At 36.8% G+C, this 25,664-nt stretch overlaps 1 protein-coding gene across 12 annotated transcripts in view; it reads left to right on the top strand.

The window, feature by feature from the left end:
* Positions 1–19,541, top strand: part of Pgant5 (polypeptide N-acetylgalactosaminyltransferase 5) — a 648,526-nt gene extending 628,985 nt beyond the window's left edge. For 11 of the 12 annotated variants that reach the window (XM_069338615.1, XM_069338608.1, XM_069338612.1 and 8 more), the window contains 4 exons: positions 4,910–5,049; positions 5,731–5,829; positions 10,171–10,305; positions 12,595–19,541. In XM_069338615.1, the coding sequence (XP_069194716.1) occupies positions 4,910–5,049; positions 5,731–5,829; positions 10,171–10,305; positions 12,595–12,741 (521 nt within the window). In that variant the 3' untranslated portion in view covers positions 12,742–19,541. Of the gene's footprint in view, positions 1–4,909; positions 5,050–5,730; positions 5,830–10,170; positions 10,306–12,594 lie in introns of those variants that run through there. The other variant, XM_069338618.1, reaches the window with a different exon arrangement.
* Positions 19,542–25,664: the final 6,123 nt, after the last annotated feature.

The following is a 25,664-nucleotide window of genomic DNA, read 5'->3' as shown; positions in this document are numbered from 1 at the left end:
GTTTTTAATACGCTATACATGATTCCATGATATTTTGTTTCATCAATTTCACAAAACTTTGACTATACAGTAGAGTACTGTTCTGTCCTTTGTTCTTTTTGTTTCATAGCTACTTACTAAAAATCAAGAATTATTTAAAATCAGTTTCTACTTTCATATCCAAAACCTGTAGAAAATTTCAATGATTGCCAATATATGGTGTGCAAATACTGGACTTTCAGGGGAACAACGAAAGGTTCATGAAGTGGGTGTCCACTGGAACTTGCCATAAAGGAATTTAGAAGTACCCCCTGTACAATTTTTTATTACAATTTATGTTGAATGTAATAAAATGCCTCTTTCTGGAGGATCCCCAGTAGCTCCTTGATTCCCCCACCCTCCCTCCATCAGCTCGAGAAATGAGGTGGAAAGGCGACTGAGAGCTGGTGTATGGCCGCCTGGTGGCAATAATCAGTACTAAAGGATTTTGAGGTAGTTTGAGTTAATCACTTGTCCTCTGTGAATAGTTTGTGGAGTTTTGGCCATTTCCAGGCTTCATTTTCTGTGAACCCTCCTGGTGGAGTGGTGAATTGCCACTCAATTCTTGCACCTGTGAGAGGGGAGGGGGATCCTGGTTCTTGCTCTGGTCCCTGAATGGTCAATCAGATCTTTTGTGACTGATGACTCTTTAGTATATAGACTGCAAGATCTGTTGAATTTCCTTGCTTAACTTATTGTATTCACTAAAGCCTAGATTCGATTTAACTTCTTTAGAAGCAATTTTTAATGTGTGGGTGTGTGGGACTGGGTTGTGTGTGGGGGGGGGGAGGAATAGAATTTTATAGAATTTGTTAAAAGTTAGTGCAAATTTCAGTGGAAGACAATATTAGAAAAATGTATAAATGTTTTCCTTGACTTTTAACTACAGTACAGTACAGTACTTTATTTTATAATTTCAGAATGGCTGCAGGTACTATATTACAACTATATTACATATAGTTAATTTCAACTACATGTGAAACACTCATCTTTCAAAATGAATTTCCCCATTTAAAATAATGGAAATAAAATTAATCCATTCTACCACTGAAAAATATCAACATAATATTCGATTTTGTAAATAATGGAGCAGCCTACCTGACATACAGTGAACAAACCTTCCTTTGACATTTTTCTTTCTTCAAATTTGTTAAATTAAATTTTTTTTACACTACACTACACTACACAGAAATCACAATAGTGTGATGCATTAAATGAACAAATCCATAAGGGCCGTGACAAGGGTTCGAACCTATGTCCGAGAACATCCCAGACGCTCAGGTAGCCTGCTCCAATTTTGTATAAAAAAAAAATTTGAAAAAATTTGAAAACAAGAAAAAATGTTATAATGGAGCATACTACCTGACAAACACTGAACGAACCTTTATGACATTTTCCTTTCTTCAAATTTGTTCAATTTTTTTTTATACAAAATTGGAGCAGGCTACCCGACATACAGTGAACGAACCTTTTTCTATTAAAAAAATGAAAAAAAAAAAATTGTACAAATCTGAAAAAAGACAGTCATAAAGGTTTGTTCAGTGTATGTCAGGTAGGCTGCTCCATTATTTACAAAATCGAATATGTTGATGTTTTTCAGTGGTAGAACGGATTAATTTTATTTCCATTATTTTAAATGGGGAAATTCGTTTTGAAAGATGAATGTTTCACATGACGAGCTAGGTGCCGGAACGAATTAAATTCGTTAATCGAGGTTCCACTGTATAAAATTACTGTAAAATAACTTGGCTGTTTGGTGATTAAACAAATTAACTATTTGGTATGAATGGCACTGTATGTTGTGGCATGGTTTAATAATTAAATTTGTTAAATACACTATCATAAATTGCTAATTACAGATGGCTAATCAGATGGCTTTTAGACGTTTGGAGGTGATATGCTAACTTGATGCAGATTTACTAGCTGTTAATCTGTCACTTCTGAGCTTGTTAATATTCTATAGTTTACTTCATGCTTGCTTGCTTTTTTCTTTTTTTTTTAACCCATGCAGTATCTTTTAAAGCTTTACAACTTATGGATGTTGCATAAATACAGCAGAATTTTCCACTTCGTATTTTGTTTTTAAGCAATAACTCTATACTACACATGTTCAAGTATGTACTAGACAATAACTTTAAGAATGAAATAAAGAATTTTATTAGTCTGTACTTATGTGGAACTGTGTCTTTCTGAAAAAGTTCCTCTCAGTTGCTCAACAACCGGGGTCCACTCCCAATATTGCAAAAATGCCAGGTTCTTGTGGATCTTTGACGAGGAACCTTCTAAATTGTCTTGCTACATGTTTAAGAAAACATGGTAGAGTATATGTAATCCAACACCTAAGATGTCTCACTATTATTCAAAAGAGCAGAAACACACAACTCAAAACCCCCCTATTAGATTGTAATTCTAACTATTCTAACTATGATAAGAACAGATTTCTGATATATCTACCACCTGACCACCATGTGGCAGCATCAGCCAACAAGAAGATTGGAGGTACCAACTGCGCTTAGTTTTCACCTGATGGTCTATCTGTATGGGTTCCAATTCTGCGCACACATTAAAGTAAACTGACCTAATTTCTGTGAGTGTTCAGGGTGTTCATTGCATTATTGTTCACTGAATGGAGTGATTTCCACTTGTATATATGTCTCTGGCTACAGTTTCCTGCTTTATCATTTTGGGGGGTTTTCTTCCCTAAAATAATAATGGCTCCTCAAAGTTATCTGCTCTGCAGCCATTGGTAAGCTCTGGTTTGATCTTGATCCTTTTAGACTGGGTGGGGCCTTTTAGGGGACTGTCTCTGGTCGAAGCCTTGGTAGTTCTACAGGTGGATGTTTTGCAAAATGACATAATTTGACTTTATTTGTATTTTCTGGTGGGGTTACTTTTGTCCTTTTCCATCATAGTGTACATGGAGTTAAGTTAGAGCATGCTGAGTCCTCTATTCTCACATCTAGGTTGCCTCTTTTGACTTTGTCTTGGAGCAGGTTGGTCTGGTTCTTGTAATTACCTAAGTGTAGTTACAGGATAAGAGCTTCGCTCGTGGTTTCCCATCTTCCCAGTACTCTCATATAACACTTTAAAACTACTGACAGTTTTGGTATCCACCACCTTTTCGCCTGACTTGTTTCAATCTTCGACAACTCTGTTTGCGAAAGCGGTGCCCAATCACTTGGACGGTCAAGGATTGAACACTAACTCATAAAGCGAGACTGTCGCTCTACTGTCCACCCCAAGAATTTACCTTAACCTTTAGACAGCGGCTATGGAGAAATGATCGTACTCCATAGAGTATGTTTACTCTGTTACTCTATAGAGTAACAAATTATTATTACCCCCTTCATTATAGAATTATATACTTGTACTGTATGCAGAATGTATGAAAAACACAAAAATAGGTGAATACAGTATTTATCGTTTCACTGGGTGGAGACGCTCTGCAAGGCTGCGTCTGGCACTTGTCAACGCTTGGAGTTTGACTTTGCTGACACTTCATGTTTTATCCTTTGATGTCTTGCTGTTCTTTATTTACATCCACAAAGAGCTTTTATTTACGATCTTTTATATCCATATTTGCATCATACATGTAAAACCCAGACAATAATTTTTAACTCTTCATATGATGATAACCGCATTACCCTATGAATCAACAATTGATGATAACCGCTGTTTAAGGGTTAAGTTAGGAAGGCAGCCAACTCCTTTGACATCATTGTATTGTTAATGGTCAGGTAGCAGGCAGTAGTTAGAAGATTAATTTACTGTCCTGGTGACCCCCAATATCATTTGAGAAGGGTTTTGTGTAGTTTTCTGCTCCACTGTATTGCAGCCAATATTGAAAGCCAATTTATAAGGGTTCTTCTTAAGATTCTAATGTTGATGCGACCTGGAATTTATGCAGTGTCCAGGGTAGATGGACTCTGGCTTGGGAAGTCAGAGAGTTGCTGCAAAGAAAGGAATATTTCACATTACTTTAAGTCCTGTTTTTTTTATATATATATTATTCATTCTAATTCCCTTCAGAAACTAAATTGAAGCTTATCCATAAGACAATTTATTAAGCAGTGGATCTAATTGACCAGCTCATTTCACACGACCTTTTCTAATATCGTGTTTAGTCTTGCAGTTTTATTATAAAAAGTCTAACTCTAATCCATTTGAAAAGAAGGTATGCAGTGATTAACATGAAGACCCCATTTTTCGTCACTGAAACAGTTTAGTTAAAGCAAGGCTGCTTATTATCCCAATTATCATAGACACATCGTGCAACTGCAGCTCCTGTGGAAAGTTGAAGAGCAAGGAGGCTGCTTCTATGCACCATGATTGGTTCATGTTTACTTCTGGTGTTAGATGTTTTAATTGGTATGATCATTGGAAGTGGTCATGTGAGAGAGATGTTAGAACTTATCACTATTAGAGTTATTTGATGACAAAACAAAAATCTGCTTTATTAATGTAAATTTCTAATTTAATCCCTAAACATACCTTATAAATATTTTTGTGGAATATTAGTGATTGATGAGCGAGATGCATCATTTACAGGGATCATTATCATTAGTCTTCCCAGGAAGACTTGCCTACAACATCCTTATCCTTCCCCATCTTTGTATTTTTTATGTCCTATACTGGTATTGTATTTTTGTAGATGATTTTGTTTGTAAAATATTCTGTTGTACTTTAAATTATTTACAAAGTTTTATTTTGAATTAGTAGTAGTTTAGTTTTATCTGGTAAATATTATAAATAATGTGATTGTATCTTCTAAATGATCTTTGAGATTTTATTGATAAAATATTAGATTACTGTATATAATACAATTTATTCAGTACTATATTTCAAAACTTGCAATCCTGCATATAATGATATACATCCAAACAATATTTAGGTGCACGAAGCGTTGATTATGGTGATGTTAGTTCCCGCCGAAAATTACGGAAAGACTTGAAGTGCAAGAGCTTCCGATGGTTCTTGGAAAACATTTACCCAGAGTCTCAGATGCCTCTGGATTATTACTACTTAGGAGAGGTATGTGTTTTACCATGTATTATTGATGGATTTTATACTATATTCTAATTCTGGCAACTTAAATAAAATATTTAATGCCAAAAAATTGAAATTTTGGTGAATTAAAAATCTGATTTTTCTAAATGATGTAGTAGGCATGTGCAGTTGTTCAAATTATATTTTTCACGTTACAGGATTTTGGATGCTTTAATATTCATATAAAGATATTCAGGATTAAATTGTAATTTATAAATATGTTTTAAGCCAGATTGTTCATCAGTAATGAATGCACTTGCCACTAATAACACCAATCATAGATGAAATTAATTAATAAAAAATGTGATCACCTAAATGTATTCCATGGTAACTACTACAGATATTTGGCTAAAAATTTGCAGTCATTATATTAAAACAATTTGCTACTTATTAGGTTAAGCTAATGCATCTGATAGATTTTTTTTTATCATCAAATAAGTGTGGCATTGATTTTTTCTTAAAGTAATCAACTAGTAATTTTACAAGTTATGAAATGAATCAATAAATTGTGAATTGCAGGGTTGACATAGTAATAATTTAATTAATTTCATATTTTTATGGCTTTAGGAATAATCACTTTTTGGCATTGATGTTTTATGGTATGAAAAATAATTCAGTATTGTTGAAATTGCTGTTCTTACATTTATTTAACTTGAATTCCTGTAGATTCGAAATGCAGAGACGCAGAGCTGCTTGGATACTTTAGGTCGCAAGAGTGGAGAGAATCTTGGCACCAGTTATTGTCATGGCCTAGGTGGCAACCAGGTCTGATTATGGAAGAATAATTATATTTATAATGTTCTATGGATCTTTCCAGCCTTTGCCTCTTATCAGTTGCTTCCGTGCATGCTGTTCGATGGTTAACAATGGATCTTCATGATTTCTTATTGTGTTTACTGACATAGTATAGCACTGTGTAGTAATATAAAAAACCTATGCTTTTCTAAAATAGATGGAATTCTGCACTGATGTTTTTTATTGTAACTTGCATGGGGTATTTTGCATGAATTGGGCAGTTTCTTAGCTATTGGAAATCTTTGATACATGGAAACACATTTATTCAAAGAATTTGGAAAATTTGTAAAAGTTACTGTAATACTACAATAATTAATTATTAAAAATATAATTATAATCCATTGTTTTTTGAGATGTTTATCATAGGAAAACTGTGAAGAGTGAATTTATGAAGATAATTTTCTTTAAAGTTAATAATTAAGTAAATCATTTGTTGGGAAACAGGCAGCCATTTTATACATACAGTACAAGTTAGGCTTATATCAGGGTTCTGCCCCCCACCCCCCATCAAATGACTGACTTTTCCCAGCATTCAACCAACAAGAAGCAAATAAACTCCTGAGGTACCGATTTATTGTTAGGTGAACAGGCCCATTAGGTAATAGGAAATGCACCAAACTATTTGTCCCATCCAGGATTCAAACCCAGAATTCTCGATTGTGTGTTGAGAACGAACCTGGTACCGTGTTGAAAAGTCTTGGGCCTTTGTTGTTGAGTTCTCTCAGCATACCTATTGCACCTCTGCATTTCATTGGGGATCTTTTGCACATCTGGCCATGCCATCTAGTCTCGTGTGGTATTATCTTTGCGGATTTGAAATGATATAAGCCTAACATATATACATTGGCTGCCTATCCCCTGGCACAATGAATTATAATTAATTATACATAAATTCTCTTTATATGTAGATAATTTTCTCATTGGTACTAGCCTATTGCTTGTGGGTTGGCTTTATTTTTATCAGATTGTGGTATGCAACTTTGCTCTATATTTAGGGCTCTGTCATGCTCACACCAACAGATAAAATCCCCAGATGACTTGTGCCTGATTAATACTCGCCCCAATCTGAAATTATCAAAGTGTCAGAAGCTGTCGGGTCAACAGGTCCGTATGTGTGGTGAACATTGTGTGCTGTTTTCAGTAGGGGTATATTGTGAAACTGATATTCAGTATTGTATTAGAAAGGGTTAGTTAATATTTTATTTTATTGTCTTGGCTTAAGGAACATCATGCAAAGTAAAACAAAATTAGTGCAGCGTTCTCTTTGGCAAATCTCTGGTTGCAACACATTACTGGCTAGGTTTTACTCCCCTGCGTTGTTGAACAGGTATTTGGCAAAGCAGGTGATATGCGAATTTGCTTAGGATGTAGAGCCAGAGTTCATGAACATGTGGAAAACCTGATAGGTCTGGTTCATTTACATAATTTTTGGGTCATGTCGCCACCTTTAAAAAATAATATAATGGGGCTGGATCCTGAGGAATACTGACAATGAGGGTGAAATCTCTCTTTACAATCAGGTCAGGATGAAATTAATTTTGCTCACTGAAATCGACTCGTAGATCATAGGAAAAATTAGAATATGAGTGGTAACTTCTTAAATATGGCTCTGATCACACTTAAAAAAAAATATATAGATAAATTAAACACTGATAGGAACAGGAATAGCAACCAGTTAGGCCTTTTCCATATATTTTGCCGAATCAAGGTTGTACTGTAATTTTCTCCTCAAATTGGGTTATATTAAATTTTTAAATTTGTTTATCTTAAAATCAATATTAGCTACTATTTCTAAGATTCACATAAAGGCTTAACCACTGGAGTGCTTGATTCTTTCAGCCCTGGAGCACCATTCTGTATAGTTCTTAAAACATTTGAGAAAATAAAAGTACCATATTTTTGGCAAAAGTAAAAAACAAAAACAAATTATGTACACAGTTCCATACAGAGAAACCTCAATACGGTGGCGCCTTGACTTAAGACTGCCCCTACTTACGAATTTTTTTAGTTACGACATAAATTTTGTTGGAAAATGCAACTCGACTTACGACCTTTGCCCTGACTAGCGACTTTGTTGATACAAGTTTGGGTTGACCGAGGGGGTGGTGCCTGTGGCACGGGCCGACCCGGCCTCAGTTTACCAGAGCCACCCACTTTGTGACGATCGCACTTGTAAAGAATTTAAATGTTTTTGTGCTTTTTTGTTTATAAAAGTAATTATTATATATCACGCAATGAGTCCCAAGAAATACGGTGGTAAGGTTCAACCTAAGAAAATAGTTGTGAGAAGAGGCAGATGATGATGTCCCTTCCTTGTTAAGAAAATGTGTGAAGTATGTGAAGAACTGCAAAGTTTTGTTGAAAAAAACTCACCCAGATAAAGCTGTAGCATTGACCTTTTAAATGACAATGTGATGTCTCGCTACAGACAAGTATTAAAATGTAGGGAAAAACAAGTGTCTTTCGACAGATTCTTAGTAAGACGAGCAAGCAGTGAGCCACATACTTAGTGGTATGCATGCAAAACGTAGGAGAGAGTGTACCTCAGAGAAGTCATCACTGCCTGATGTTATAATGGAAGGGGACTCCCCTTCCAAACAGTAACACCTCCTCCTCCCCCTCCCCCTCCCCCCTCCCCCTCCCCCTCCCCCCTCCCCCCTCCCCCTCCCCCCTCCCCCCTCCCCCCTCCCCCCTCCCCCTCCCCCCTCCCCTTCCCCCCTCCCCTTCCCCCTCCCCCCTCCCCTTCCCTCTCCCCCTCCCCTTTTAAGTCACAGACAAAAACAAATGCTGTATGGACAGCATTACAAGGACAGGTTTCTTGTAAGAAAAGCATCCAGTGAGTCTCAAGAGGGAAATAGAAAAAGACACGAGAAAATGCCAGAAGCACAATTGCCTACCATTTTTATGATGGGTGGGGGCTCCCATACCAAACAATAATCTTTCTCCTCTTCCTAACCACCTTCCATATATTCCGTGAACTCTCCTCAGTTCAGGTAAAGTGAGAATAAACATTTAAAAATATTTTTGGGGTGCAATGGTGCCAAAACTCTCCTGATTAATTATTTTAAATTTATAATAAGTAGGCCTATAATTTTAATAGGCAATAACAGCCAGAGATATGTCAAATCTTAGTAATTGCAGGAATTTATTAGCAAACACCAATTTCCTTAAATTTCTAAAGTGACAAATTTTGTTAGACATAAGCCATCTTTACCTTGGGTGAATCCTCATACTGTGTGTTTGTCATAAGCAATTGTGTAACGGTTGATACTTGCTGTAATTTTCCTCCATGAAGAAAAATGTTAATTAAAAATTTATCAATTTAACCTTCAAACTGGACACCCAAAAATTAGATATATCTTATAACAGTAGTGCATAAAAACAAATACTGCTTATTTTTTTTCAAATACTACTTATTATTTTACAAATAATTGCTTATTTTCCAACATCAATAACCAATGCTTAACAAATTTTTTTTTTAATTAATTAAAAAAAAAATTTGTTAAGCATTGGTTATTGATGTTGGAAAATAAGCAATTATGCAGTACTTATTTTAGCTTGGCAGTAGAGAGTGAAGAATTATTGTCAGTCATATTCTAAGGGATATTTTTCAAGTTAATTGGAGGATGGATGTCAGTCGATGGTGCTACACCAAACTTTGTGCCCATCTTTTTACTAAGGCCCAGGAAGGTAACGAAGGGTTTTTTTAAGATTTTTGTCCAATATATGGTAGGCAAATGATTGCCTGAGGTCTCTAGTCATAATCATAACTTTATAAGCGAGATTCTTGAATATTCCTGGGCACAACTAGGCTCCATTGTGTGAGTGGGGCAATGGCACTTATCGCTTGATGGAGCAGTAGCAATATAACGTTAATAAGGCAGCTAAATTTTTTTTGTGATTAGTAATTCATTTTCAGGAATCATATTTGTATATATTCAGGTTCATATTTGTTAATGTATGCTGTAGTGCTTTTGTAGTGTCTGCTTTTATGCATGAAACACATTTGCATGAGTGTGCTTGGTTTCTCTCTTCCAAATAATGTCTTTGTTGCATTTTCTGTTTTTCTTGGTCTTAATTACTGTAAGTGAGTCTAAATTTTTACATGATATATTGAAAATATTGAACATTTGGTTAGTGATTTTAATATACTATTAATTATTCTCAGAATAAGAGGGTATTGTATCAGTTAACAATTTGAATGTCACCCTCTAGCAAGTAAGAAACTGTATACAATTTAAATATTTTACAATGTACAGTATAATTATTATGAGTTTTCAGCATACACTAATGAAAAAATAATGTTCTCAGGTGTTTGCTTACACAAAGAGGCAACAGATTATGTCCGATGACAACTGTCTAGATGCCTCCAACCCTAGTGGGCCGGTGAAGCTTGTGCGTTGTCACGGCATGGGTGGTAACCAGATGTGGACTTATAATGATCAGGTACTGTGAATTCTGATAGGAATAATAACTTATATCTATTTGTAATAAAAGTTCCCACCCAGTGTCATGTAAAACACCTGCAGAGTGAGTAGCTTGATTGCTTTTCTTGGGCAAAGGAAGCTCCTTGGTGGCTCGCTGATGCATATCACCGAGATAGCTTTACATTACTAATTCACATAAGTCATACTTATCCTGTTGGCCTACTAGAGACCAGAACCTGGTCCCCTTGTATAAGCGGAGAGAGCTGGGTATTTTTAAGATTATTCAGAGGAAGAATCCAGAAAGTAGACAAAGCAATACAGACAAATGCATGGTTTACAAAAGTGAAGAACTTAAACAACCAACAGACTGAAAATGATTCACTAGAATTGAAATGCCTACTCAAAGATGGGTTCAAAATCTCCTAGTACTCAATGCCACAACAAACGAAATGAGTATTAGCGTACACACTATTAACACTTTCGTGCACCCCGCCCGCCACCCCTCAACTGTGCGATATGGGACCCAGGGTGTCACGGGAGCGCGCGTAAATTCTGAAAAGTGTATACTCTCTTCAACTTTGTCACCTTAATTCTCGTCCTACGAGATTAAATTTTGTATCATTGTGTTCGCAATAGAATTTTCTACAGCACTAAATGCATATAAACTCCAAAAGCCCGGCTAATTACCCGCAGCAAACAGAGAAAGTGCGAACGAGTTACCCAGGAGCGCACAAACGCGATAAAATGTTTTCACTATTTTCACTCTGGTCACCCCAATTTTCGTCCTAGATTTTTCATTTTGGTCTCAATGGGTTCGCAATAGAATTCTCTATAGGAACATTAGCATATAAAATAAAAAACCTGGTCACGCTCCAACCGCCAACGAGTTGAAGACGGGCCACGCGTTAGCCGCAAGTGAGCGCTCAGATGCCTTCCAGCTACACTCCCAATTCCCGCCCTTTTCAAGCCTTTCTTTCGCAATTTTCTTCCTGGAAGGGCCTTGTTCATGATCACTATCCATCGTGGAGTAAGCGTAGATAGTTTCTAAAGCCGCAGTAAGAAATATAGCCACGGAAAATAGCCGAAATGTTCACACGTTTGAGATGCGAGGGGAGGCAACATTGGTCACAACAGTGGAGCGAAAACAATGGGCCCACGGCGTGTGCCAAGCCGCCTGAGGGCCACGAGGCTCGACAAAGAAAATGGGAAGACATCGGCGCGCATTTTAAAACCAGTCCCAAAAAAATCTGATAAAAACCTGATTTTTGGCGATTATTTAAAGTGGATGACGCAATGCTGCGTCATCCCCGGTATTACCGCCAGTAAACGGATGACGCAATGCTGCGTCATGCCCGGGCGAAAGTGTTAAACAGTACTTACAGTGAGGTGATCTAGCTGGAAAGACCCAGAAGCCTCGGTGGGATTGAGAGGCTCAACTGCCTCTGTGCCCGTATCGGAAGGGGTAAACCCTGGATCCACCCTATGTCACATCCCGAGGTAAATCCTGCCCATGCTTCCAAAACCCTCAGATTTTTGGAGCCAGAAGCAGGGCGAACTTTGTCGACCAGGAAAGGAACAAGTGCAGACAGAACCATGGTCGATTTGACCAACACCCCTAAATTCGAGTCCATTATTTTGTCCAGGTCTACTTGAAGGGCATGACAGTCGTCTTAAGTTTCTTATCTTACCTACTAGCTTGAGGTCATCAGCAAACATGTTTCATATAATTTTGTATTTCTTCTGGTGTAATGATTATTAAGTTGTAGATATACAGTACAGTATTACAGGGATTCAATAGAGATTGACATAAAAATTTGCGATGTTAACATTCAGTTAAAATAGTAACTTTTGGATACTCCACGATATTTTTATCAAAGTTTATCCCTCTTAAAATTAAAAATAAAAATAAAATACTATAGTTCAGTAATAGTGTTATCGAGTGGAGTATATTTTTCAATTAAACATTTTTTATTTTCACCTTGCATTAAATTTTTCTCATTACCTGGATTCTATAGATTTTATACTGCTTTGTGAATTCATAGGGAAATTATACCTCCTAACTTACTATTTTTCATAGAGTAATTGTTTAATATGGCAGGGACTGTTTTGTTGTAGTTTTTATTAGCAAAGTACATGTAGTACATACTGTAGTTTCTTGGTTTAATTTATATTGGTGGAGGAGAAGGAGCAGTGGTATGTCATTTTTTAGTAGTTATTTATTTTATAATATAAAAACAGGTATAAGTCGGTGTTACATTCCTGTTAGTTTAATTAAATAACTGGAAAATAATTTGTATTCTATTTTCAGGATGGATCAATTCGCCATGTAAACTCTGGGCGATGCTTACAAAAGCCTGATGCTCGGGATGTTACCCTGCCTGTCCTCAAACCGTGTGACGGCTCAGTAACTCAACAGTGGATTATGAATGGCTCTTTTAAATGGCAAGCCAATTAATTTGTGGTCTGTGTATTTTTTATTAAGTGAATTGCTTTTTTTTGTTTGTTTTTTTACATGAAATGATGCAAAGTGATGGTTTTGTGTTCAGTACAGTATGCAGTAAATGCTCCAATACCCAGAACTCGGTGATGCTTTATGGGATTATCATCAACAGGGTTTTAGAGCTAGGTCTAATATTTTTGTGATTTCAAGTGAGAACATAGATCATAAATGTTCAGAATTTGTAAACTAAGCGTATTTCTATCATGGTTGTGAATGACAGATTGTTACTTAATTGATGCCCAGTTAAAGATGTTGCAAGAAATACTTCTGTAACTGGAAATTACAACAAAAATACCATCCATGATGAAGCTAGAAAGGTTTTATCATTTGTACTTAATGTGAACTTTAATGATAGCCAAGAAAGCATATATAAATTGTGCTGTCTGTAGATAACATACAAATTTCTGTGTAAAACAAGAAAATGTAGCTTTGTACAAACTGCTAAAGTCCTTTACCCTGATGTTTAAGTGTACTTTATAAAGTTAGGCATTTTGTGAGCCTAACACAGCATTTAAGAATCATGTACATACTGACATGGATTTTGTGAGAAATAGAAAAAATTCAGTAGCTAGTACCAGCCAGTTTGATATAAAGGCTAATCAGGGAATTTATTAACTATATGAAGTGTCTGTGAGTAAAAAGCACAAGAAAACGATGCTACTTGCCTCGAGCAAATATACCATGAAAGAGGTGCTAATTTAAGGGAGCAGCACTGAAATATAGTAGACTGCTTGAAGTTGTTCAGGCATAGTCGACTTCAGCTCGAGTAAACTATATATATTGTAAATATGACATTATCCCATAACTTCCAGAGTTATATCTTCCTGTATGATCTGTCCAGGTGAGAATGTGAAATCAGTGCCTTCTAAGAAATCCAGAGAAGGTTTTTTATATAAAAATGTCACACCTGGTATAGTGGTATAGCGAAAGGGCAATGTTGCTTATTACATTACTGGTAATATCCTCCTTAAACCGAGAGCTCGATTGATATGCTATGTAGAAGGCTCATTGGTAGCTGGTAATATGCTGGAGAAAGAGTTCGTTTGTTGTACAGTAATATGCTGAGGAGAGAGCTTATTTATCTTATGTTGGAGAGCTTGTCTGATAATTGCTATTGCTGTAGAGTAGGAAGCTTTTCACATAGAACATCAATGAGCTGGTGTGTTTTTCAGTTTGTAATTATTTTTATACATGTATAGTTACTTTATATGCATTAAAATTCTGTGCTAGATGTATGGTTAATCAGACTTGTGGAGGGAATGATGTAAAATTATTATTACCAATATAGGGTGCAGTAGCTTAAGGCCCATGTTCTGTATTAACAAGCAAATGGTAAATGGGGTAAATTCTTTACAGTTAACTCTATATTAAATGTTTGTTATAAACCTTTGTAAGATTCAGGTGATGGCAATATTAGCTATATATATATTTAACTAATTAATTTTGTGTAGACATGGCTCTTTCCTCAGAACAGCATTTATTGTACAGTCTATTTAACTCAATTTTAGCTTATCAGCCTATCTTTATTGCTGTATGTACAGACCTGTATGCCTTTAAAAATTGATTGAACTTCCAGTACATTATAATTCAAGACTCCATCATAACTGCAGGCTTAGAATTGTCATAATCTTTTTCTTAGATGTGGCAAAACCCCATTTGGTTTATTTTAGATTAAAAATCTTGGTATTGGCCATGAGCAATTGTGATTATTACTTGATAAATAAAAGATTTGGGTAAATTTACATTTTAAGTGCAGTTAATGAGATTCCAAGTTAAACAAGAGCAGTATATACTGTAGTATGTGTTCCAGTATAGGCAAATGCATAACTATTCCAGGTGGTTAGGTAGGGTCTGTTTTAATGGCGTGGTCAAGCTGTGATACCTGCACAAGGCTAACAGGCACATCAAATTTTATTGGTTAATTGTATGGAGTATCTCTTAAACATTCCCAAGAACATATTGGACTAGTTTAGTATACTACCAGATGCACTTCGTAAAATTGTTAGCTCGTAATTTGCTCAAAATTGTAAAAGTTTGTTTTATTCTAAGGCATTGTACTACGATACACTGCAGTTGCAAGTAATGGCTCGTGTTTTTAATCGATTGTTGGATACCATTATGCAAGTTTTGAGCTTGTGTCAGTGAATTGCTGCAAGTAACTCCATTTTGATTTTCATATGATAAAATTGTGACAATGAAAGTGGAGTATGAGTTATTCTTGGAATTAAATAATGTAATTTTTTATATCAAATATCTTTTCCATTGTTTTCTTACATGGGATCAAGGGATAATTTATCACCATATCAAACTCTCTCGATTAAACAAGCATGTGTGTGAGAAATAACAGTGCTGAGGATTGAATAGTGGAGAGGGTTATAATCATGATGCATTATTTTAGTTAACATTGCAGGTTAATTGCCGGTTGTTATTAAGTCATTTAAAAAGTTTCTACAACATAACATCCATGTATTATTCACAGCACCTATAATTTTTAGCTAAGACTGTCATAATTCCTTTGTCACTAAGATATGACACAATAATTATTTTGAACATTCATTGGTGGAGGGATATTACTTTAAAATGGGTTTAATATAGTTTTATAATATGGTGGTGGGTGCTTCTTGTTACTTCAGTGTTAGGTTCATAAGTGTAGCGCATTAAGTTTCAACAGCATCTTTAGTAGAGAAGTTTTATTAGTTATAATGACCATGAAACCCTGAACTGAGGCTGTGAAGCTCTTGAAGATTAATGCAATTTAATTCTTTGTATATTTTAATGAATTGATGCATAATTAAATACTGTAATTGATTCCCAGAAAAATGGAAGTCTGTGCAGCGTGTGCGTGTGTGTGCGTGTGTTCGTGTGTGTGCGTGTTCGTGTGTGTGTGTGTTCGTGTGTGTGTGTGTGTGTGTGTGTGTGTGTGTGTGTGTGTGTGTGTGTGTGTGTGTGTCTGAGGGGTGCATGCTTGTACCACTCGTGTAATTGTACTTGTGGGAAATGAGCTTCACTTATTTGGTCTCGCCCACATCACTTCACTTTATAAGAGTATTTTCTTTGTTCACAACTTTTGCAATTTTTTTTCCAAATGTGTCTATGGCACATTCGGGCACTTTATTTCTATTTGTATGCCCTTGCTTGTGTCAACCCTTGTCTTCCCTGCCTATTCCTCTTAGTATTTTGTGTGTGGTAATCATGTGTCCTCATTTCTTCTCATCTATTGACCAGTGATGATATAATTCCTTTAATCTTTCCTCTAAACCTGCACCTCTCAGTTCTGAGACTAGTTTATTGTAATTGCCTAAGTGTAGTTATATGATGAAAGCTACTCTTGTGGTGTTCCGTCTTCCTTGTAAGCTTTGTCATATGACGATATGAAGCTTCCAGTGGTATTGTCATCCACTACCCCTCTCATTTAATATATTCCATTGGTGTAACACTGTTTGCAATAAGAACTTTTGCATGTTTTTCAACACTTTTTTCTCTTAGCTTGAATCTCTGGTCTTTCATTCTTAAAGTTGTGGGTTTAAAAAAATTCTATTTGTCAACTCTGTCAGATCAGGAAGTCTTTGTATTAGGTCAGGAAAGCATGTAATAGCATGTCTCTGCATCATTTCTAATTTATTGGTATACTTTTTAAAATTTGGATACAAAATTTGAGACTCAAATTAGTATATGTATTTTTCATGAATAATTACTGTAGTATTTCTTCAGCCATGAATTTGAAGATGATTCTGAAATTGCCAAGTGTAGTGTAAGCTTTCTTAACTGTATTAACTTGTTCCACACTCCATTACATTGAATTTATCCAAATTGACTTGTATTTGTCTTGTGTTCATACATGCATGTGTGTGTGTGTGTAATTGCCTAAATAATTAAGTGTAGTTACAGGATGGGAACTATGCTGAGGGGTTGTCCTGTCTTCCTTATAATTGTTATATGGTGCTTTAAAACTGCTGATGCTTATGGTATTCACCACCTCACTTAAATTGTTTCAACCCAACTGTTTGTAATTTTTTTTTTTTCTTTTTTTTTTCTCCACCTTTATTTCTTTAGCTTAAATCTTGTTCTTAAAGCTGGAGATTTAAAAATTCACTGTTCAATTCAATTTAAGTTCACTGTCACTATTTTGTAAGTGGTGAGCATATCTCCTCTTTTTCCTTATATCTTCCACTTTGGCATATTTAACACCTTTAGCATCTTCTCATAGCCTTAGTTTTTTTTTTAATTCCATATGCCATTTTAGCAGCATGTCTTTGTAACCTTTCTAGTGCATTGATATCTCCATGAGATACAGACACCACAAAACTGCTGCATAGTCTCTCAATTTCACTCTCTCAAATGTTATGAAAAGTTATAGCATTTTTCTATCCATATACAGCATTTAAATGTGATTCTGATACTTGCTACAGTAACATAAGCTCTTTGCACAACTACTTTGATGCGTTAGTGTATGTAAGTGCGAGAAAGTATGTATGTAAATTCATGTTCACAATGCTTAATTGTGTATGTCCACATGTATGCATATACAGTATGTATATATTAATATACACAAGTATATGCACATCTTTGTTTACATGAATGAACATGTTTTGATGTTTATATGTTGAAACATTAACTTACACAAATGCACACCCACACATGCACATAAGCATGCACACACATGTATGTATACACTCAGTAATAAATATTTATGAAAAGTATGGCTAAAAAGTGTAAGAGTTGTGAAGCTCTTCCACAGTTTAATTGCACTACTGTACTAATAATCAATAATTTTTGTGTAGATTCTCTTATTTCTTTAATCTTGTATAATGTATATATATATATTGATATATTTTATAAAAAAAAAAAAATTGAATGTCATTTTTACTTAGGCTCTCTTCACATTCCATTTGTTTTCACTTCCATGGCAATTTTTTTTTTTTTTTTTTATACATTATTATTCTATAAGTTTCCCAAAGTACATTAAGAATCAGTTTAATAATTGTTTTAAGTCAGCCAGTAGCTGTAGCTAATTCTTTTCTCTGTTTTCTGCAAACTAGGACATAATTTATGACTGACATGTGCCAAGTACTTAGGGAAAATAAGCTTTATCACCATATACTTACTGCGCTAACAGCATTGTTAGGTCGGTATCTTGGAGTGGGGGTTTTGTAGCTTGATAAAAGTATGAATAGGAGTCGAGTATCTACAAAAGTCAGAATACACTTGTTTATGTATGTACTGTATTATATTCGTGACTTATATATATCGCTTTATTATTCACAGGTACTGGTATAACTTAAGGTAACCTTACTAGTACCTAAATTTTAGGCCCTGGACAATCAGTACTAAAGAGGTCACATAAATTATGTAAAATAAATGAGTATGCAGGTGCATCTGTCTTTTTCCCAGTGGTATTCTCATTATCTTTTGCCACACATTTCATACATGCCCATTTCAATCATAATTTAAATGGCTATTTTTTAATCTAAACCTTTAAGTATTATTTATTATTATTTAAAGTCTGCGGGATTGTAAGGTAAAGGTGTCGAAATTCTTTTGTGGGATGCTCTTAAAATTTGTAGATCCTAATGTCTAGCGCATCAATAACTTGATTTTACAACCCCACTTTAGCACCTAGTTATTTATTGAAGCATTAGAAACTTGTCCAGAGCAGGTTCTTGCAAACACCCCCCCCCCCCCCCCCCCTCCAAGTTTTAACAGATTCATTTTCATTGATACTTGGAAATCTTTACACATGCAAAGTAATTATTAATTTGTTAGTTTCAGGTGAGGTAAATCAGGAGCCGGATATCCTGAGAAGCAAATTTCATAATTACTCTATTGCTTTGCTCTACATATGTAGAAATTGGTAGAAATTGATATTAAATCAGTGATGGTAAATATTGCTGTAAAATTACTGAAAAAATACACACGACCATGTGTTTACTTTAAATATTAATTACCTGTTTCTTTCCATATAGTTTTAATTTTGAAGTGTGGGACATAAAGGGCATAATAATTATAAAGTAATGAAGACACTATATTGCAAGTTGTCTTCTTCCATGATGTCTTGAGAAGGAGGGTGTTTGGATGCATCATTGTTATGTAAGGAGGTTCTTTTGTGATCCTGGCCATATTTGATGTATTTTTCTTTACAAACTACTAGCTTTTGTCCCTTATATATTATATATAATATATATAATATATTTGAAGAACAGTGAATGAAATATTAATGTTCAAAGGCAATTGGCTTCAGAAAACAGGCATAATTGTCAAATTGGATTGGTTATATGCTGTATTTGAAGACGGGATTCATATAGACGTTTAAGGTAAGCCAAGATTACCAAGTGTCACATTTTATTTGTCCTGAAAAAGGTGCTTTGGAAATGAAATACATATAGGCTCAAATGAAAAGGTGAAAGTAAATGTTTAACTGTGTGATCATACGAGTCTATAGAATGAGTGACTCCATTTTATATATTAATGTTGATTATGTGGATGTAAAAAGAGTTCTGAAGTAGTTACAGGTTTTTAAGAATAATTAAATAAATTTAGCATAGTAATTTAAATGTAATTGTTTCATTTGTAATTTTGTGCATGGGGTCAATTTTTTTTTTATTCTTGCAAAACAAGCCTTAATTTGTCAGTGATTTCATCGGTAACAATATATGAATCATAGAGCAACATGTGACTGTATGCATGTGTATGTATGTGCGTGTGTGTGCATGGTGGTGGGAACCTTAAAATGTTTTTAATAAAATGTTTACAGTACATACATTTTTTTAATCACCATCCAGACTGTAATTTAATTAACCTCATCAGTTTATAAAATGTTCATAATACATTAGATATAGTGTTAGAGTGGAGGTATGGTTACCATATCATGCTAATGCTCAAAATTGGTATCCAGGTATTAATATTCAGTTTGAACTTCCACTGAAGGGGCAATATTTTTATTTCTGCTAAAGTTACCTTGGAGAGTGAACTTTCACATTGTCCTTCAACTTGCCTACAATAATCTTTGGGTTGATTAGAGAGCGGTTGTTGTCATGATTTAAACCATCGTTATCTGGGTTTTACATTGTAGGATTCTCTGGTTTTGCACATATGTTGCAAATAAGAATATAATAACTATGTAAATGTAATGGAGTTTACTTTGACCCATAAAAAATTCTGCTATTATGTTTCAAGATCATGTTACCATGTGATTATCATTATCATGTTACTAGGCAAATGCGGTCACTAAAAAATTCCATCACTTATTTGATATGCATAGTGATGATGATGAAGTGGTTTTTCACAGCTCCATATGGTTGTAATGAAGTATACCATGTAAACCAATTGATTAAACCATTATCATGTTACATGATGGCCTGCTGTCATCTAGGTGGCACATTGGTTTCTTGAGCCTTTTTTTCAATCCACATTGTCACCTTTATGATGCCAATTAAGCCTTGTCATCACCCAGAGCCCAACATGTGTACTCACCTAGTTGTGTTTGTGGGGGTTGAGCTCTGGCTCTTTGGTCCCGCCTCTCAACTGTCAATCAACCGGTGTACAGATTCCTGAGCCTATTGGGCTCTGTCATATCTACATTTGAAACTGTGGATGGAGTCAGCCTCCACCACAACACTACTTAATGCATTTCATTTGTTAACTACCCTGACACTGAAAAAATTCTTTCTAATGTCTCTGTGGCTCATCTGGGTACTAAGTTTCCACCTGTGTTCCCTTGTTCATGTTCCACCTGCACTAAAGAGTTTGTCTTTGTCCACCCTGACAATTGTATATTATGTTCTTGTACGATTTTCAGTATCACTGTACCTTACCTTGAGGTGCTTCCGGGGCTTAGCGTCCCCGTGGCCCGGTCGTCGACCAGGCCTCCTGGATGGGAGTGATGAAATATACCAGGTAAACCAAATCGTAGTTTTTGTAAATTATGTGAATTTAAGTTATTCAACACGTGTACTCTTGCAAATAAACATAAAAAATGTGATAAACAATCAGTGAAACATCCAAGGAGAATATGGGAGTTGTTTCTCGCATACCTCGGTGTCAACAAACTTGCTATAGTGTATTCACCTAGGTTGTGCTTGTGGGGGTTGAGCTTTGCTCTTTCAGCCCGCCTCTCAACTCTCAATCTACTGTTACTAACTACTAACTCACTCGCCCACCCAACCACTTGGGCTGGACGGTAGAGTCTCGCTTCATGCAGGTCGGCGTTCAATTCCCGACCGTCCAAGTGATTGGGCACCATTCCTTCCCCCCGTCCCATCCCAAATCCTTACCCTGATCCCTTCCAAGTGCTATATAGTATATATATATACACACACACACACACACACACACACACACACCCAGGAAGCAGCCTGTAACAGCTGGTTAACTCCCAAGTACCTATTTACTGCTAGGTAACAGAGGCATCAGGGTGAAATAAACTTTTGCCCATTTGTTTCTGTCTGGTCCGGGATTCGAACCTAGCCCACAGAATTAAGTCCTGCGCACTGTCCACTGAGCTACCAGACCGCCTATGTGGGTTGTGTTGACAGATGCCAGACCATATGGCCACTGTGCAACCTTTCACAGCTCCTTCCCCCCAGTAATAAAAAAAAGGTACCTATTCATATATTTTTTTTTCTTATTTTGCATACAATTTAACTCTTAACATTTTTGTGACTGCAGTCATCACTTGCTCAATATGCCGGAACATTTAGATGATGACTGTAGTAATTTTCATTGTCGTGTTGCCAAGATTTAACTCGCTTTTGTTTCGTTTTGCTTGGTTATCTTGAGGTTATCTTGAGATGATTTAGGGGCTTTTTAGTGTCCCCGTGGCCCGGTCCTCGAGCAGGCCTCCACCCCCAGGAAGCAGCCCGTGACAGCTGACTAACACCCAGGTACCTATTTTACTGCTAGGTAACAGGGGCATAGGGTGAAAGAAACTCTGCCCAATGTTTCTCGCCGGCGCCTGGGATCGAACCCAGGACCACAGGATCACAAGTCCAGCATGCTGTCCGCTCGGCCGACCTCTCCCATGTATTGCATTTTGAAAATGCCATCATAAAGTACAACTCCTTAGCTTAAAAATGCAACCAAATTGAACACTTTACCATGCATAGTAACTTCGCAGTATGCATTGGAAGCAAAATACCAAACAAATTTGCACAAGGGCCAAATCATTGAGATGCTGGTAGCACCCAAAACTCATAAGGGGCAAAAATATGAATGGGTTAATGTTTAATAATGAACATTTGTCCCCCCCCACCCCCTGCATTGCCAAATGTCACCATTTTTCAATAACAGGTTGAGGGTAAACAAAATATCAAATGTAGTCTCCGTGGTGTAGTTATAAGACACTCGCCTGGCGTTCCGCGAGCACTTTGTCCTGCGTTTGTATCCTGGCTGGGGAGGATTTACTGAGCGCAAATTCTTAATTGCAGCCTCTGTTTAACAACAGTAAAATGGGTACTTGGTTGTAAAAACGATTCTTTGTGGGAGTCGTATTCCAGGGACCACAGGATTAAGAACTTGCCCGAAACACTATGCGAACTACTGGCTGTACAAGAATGTAACAACTCTTGTGTGTGTGTGTGTGTGTGTGTGTATATATATATATATATATATATATATATATATATATATATATATATATATATATATATATATATATATATATATATATATATATATATTATTAAATATGACCGAAAAAGTAAGATTAATAATTCTAACACGAATTTTCTCAATCTTTCGTACATTACGCTTCACTGTTGGAGGTAAATCAAAAATCACTTCTCCAAAATTCATTTTTATTTCTAGTCTGACGCGACACGGGCGCGTTTCGTAAAACTTATTACATTTTCAAAGACTTCACAAATACACAACTGATTAGAACTTGCGTTTCCCTGATTTTATATCTACATTTGAGTGAGGTGGGAAGGGTGATGTGGCATTACATTTGAGTGAGGTGGGAAGGGTGATGTGGCATTAACACAAGACAGAACACTAGGGGATATTAATAGGGTATTAAAAGTATCAACACAAGACAGAACAGAAACAATGGGTATTGAATAGAAGTGTTTGTAGAAAGCCTATTGGTCCATATTTCTTGATGCTTCTATATTGGAGCGGAGTCTTGAGGTGGGTAGAATATAGTTGTGCAATAATTGGCTGTTGATTGCTGGTGTTGACTTCTTGATGTGTAGTGCCTCGCAAACGTCAAGCCGCCTGCTATCGCTGTATCTATCGATGATTTCTGTGTTGTTTACTAGGATTTCTCTGGCGATGGTTTGGTTATGGGAAGAGATTATATGTTCCTTAATGGAGCCCTGTTGTTTATGCATCGTTAAACGCCTAGAAAGAGATGTTGTTGTCTTGCCTATATACTGGGTTTTTTGGAGCTTACGGTCCCCAAGTGGGCATTTGAAGGCATAGACGACGTTAGTCTCTTTTAAAGCGTTCTGTTTTGTGTCTGGAGAGTTTCTCATGAGTAGGCTGGCCGTTTTTCTGGTTTTATAGTAAATCGTCAGTTGTATCCTCTGATTTTTGTCTGTAGGGATGACGTTTCTATTAACAATATCTTTCAGGACCCTTTCCTCTGTTTTATGAGCTGTGGAAAAGAAGTTCCTGTAAAATAGTCTAATAGGGGGTATAGGTGTTGTGTTAGTTGTCTCTTCGGAGGTTGCATGGCTTTTCACTTTCCTTCTTATGATGTCTTCGATGAAACCATTGGAGAAGCCGTTATTGACTAGGACCTGCCTTACCCTACATAGTTCTTCGTCGACTTGCTTCCATTCTGAGCTGTGGCTGAGAGCACGGTCGACGTATGCGTTAACAACACTCCTCTTGTACCTGTCAGGGCAGTCGCTGTTGGCATTTAGGCACATTCCTATGTTTGTTTCCTTTGTGTAGACTGCAGTGTGGAAACCTCCGCCCTTTTCCATGACTGTTACATCTAGAAAAGGCAGCTTCCCATCCTTTTCCGTCTCGTAAGTGAAACGCAGCACGGAACTCTGCTCAAATGCCTCCTTCAGCTCCTGCAGATGTCTGACATCAGGTACCTGTGTAAAAATGTCGTCAACATACCTGCAGTATATGGCCGGTTTCAAGTTCATGTCGACTAAGACTTTTTGCTCGATGGTACCCATGTAGAAGTTTGCAAACAGGACACCTAGGGGAGAACCCATGGCGACCCCATCTACTTGCTTATACATGTGCCCATCCGGGCTCAAGAAGGGTGCCTCTTTAGTACAAGCTTGGAGTAGTTTCCTCAGAATACTTTCTGGCATGTCAAGAGGAGTACAGGCTGGATCACGATACACTCTGTCGGCTATCATTCCGATTGTCTCGTCCACAGGTACGTTGGTAAACAGGGATTCTACGTCCAACGAGGCTCTTATCCCTGTGGCCCGTGCGCCCCGCAGTAAGTCCACAAATTCCTTTGGAGACTTCAGGCTGAAGGCGCAAGGAACATAAGGAGTCAGCAGGCCGTTGAGTCGCTTCGCCAGTCTGTACGTGGGTGTGGGTATCTGGCTAATGATTGGCCGAAGTGGGTTTCCAGGCTTGTGCGTCTTGACATTTCCATACGCATATCCAGGTTTATATTCCCCAATGATCTTTGGCAGGTGGAGTCCGGATTTCTTGGCGTTCACAGTTTCGATCAGTTTGTTGACCTTTGCTTTTAATTCGGCTGTAGTGTCCTTCGTTACCCTTTGGAACTTAGTTTGGTCAGAGAGTATGATGTTCATTTTCGCCAGATATTCGTCTTTTTTAAGAATGACATATATTGGCGACTTGTCACCTCTCCTGACAACTATCTCCTTGTTCTCACGAAGGCTTTTAGCTGCCGCTTTAAGCTCGGGGGACAGTATGGTGCTTCTGTAGTTGCCTCGATTCTTTCCTCCTTCTGCAATAAGTTCTGCTTGTAAGGTATCTTTGGTAGTGACCTTCTTTTGTGTCTCGAGGTCGAATATGTCGTCCAACAGAATTTCCAACTCTACTTTCCGGGCCATTTCACTCGGTCTGGACATAACATGACAGTTTATGCCCAGATTTAGGAGAGTGACTTGGTCCTCAGTGAGGTTAATTCCTGCAAGGTTCAGGAAGCCATCTCTTGGTCGTGGAATTGCCATAGGTCCTCCATATAATGTTGTTAGTTTCTTGATAATCCTTGTTTCAGTGCTGAGGTGATGTTGGTCTGTGAGGATGTCGAGGTGTTGTTCAATGCGGGTACGGATACTATGGTCGATGTTGCTATTTCTCCACTCGTTTGTAGCATGAAGTAGTTGCGTTTTGTTGTCTTTGATTTCATTCTCTGCCTTGTATATCTGATCACGAATCAGATCCTGGCGATATTTTATCGTGAAGGCTTGATTCCTTGCTGCTGGGTCGTGCACTTTAACATTAGTATATTTTGGTAGCAGTCTTTCCTGTAGACATATATTATTAAATATGACCGAAAAAGTAAGATTAATAATTCTAACACGAATTTTCTCAATCTTTCGTACATTACGCTTCACTGTTGGAGGTAAATCAAAAATCACTTCTCCAAAATTCATTTTTATTTCTAGTCTGACGCGACACTTTCTTTCTAGTCTTTCTTGAGCCCGGATGGGCACATGTATAAGCAAGTAGATGGGGTCGCCATGGGTTCTCCCCTAGGTGTCCTGTTTGCAAACTTCTACATGGGTACCATCGAGCAAAGTCTTAGTCGACATGAACTTGAAACCGGCCATATACTGCAGGTATGTTGACGACATTTTTACACAGGTACCTGATGTCAGACATCTACAGGAGCTGAAGGAGGCATTTGAGCAGAGTTCCGTGCTGCGTTTCACTTACGAGACGGAAAAGGATGGGAAGCTGCCTTTTCTAGATGTAACAGTCATGGAAAAGGG

Source organism: Procambarus clarkii, chromosome 40 (genome assembly GCF_040958095.1).
Source record: "Procambarus clarkii isolate CNS0578487 chromosome 40, FALCON_Pclarkii_2.0, whole genome shotgun sequence".
In the NCBI taxonomy this organism is placed as follows: Eukaryota; Metazoa; Arthropoda; class Malacostraca; order Decapoda; family Cambaridae; genus Procambarus; species Procambarus clarkii.
This window is presented reverse-complemented; position numbering and strand designations above follow the sequence as displayed.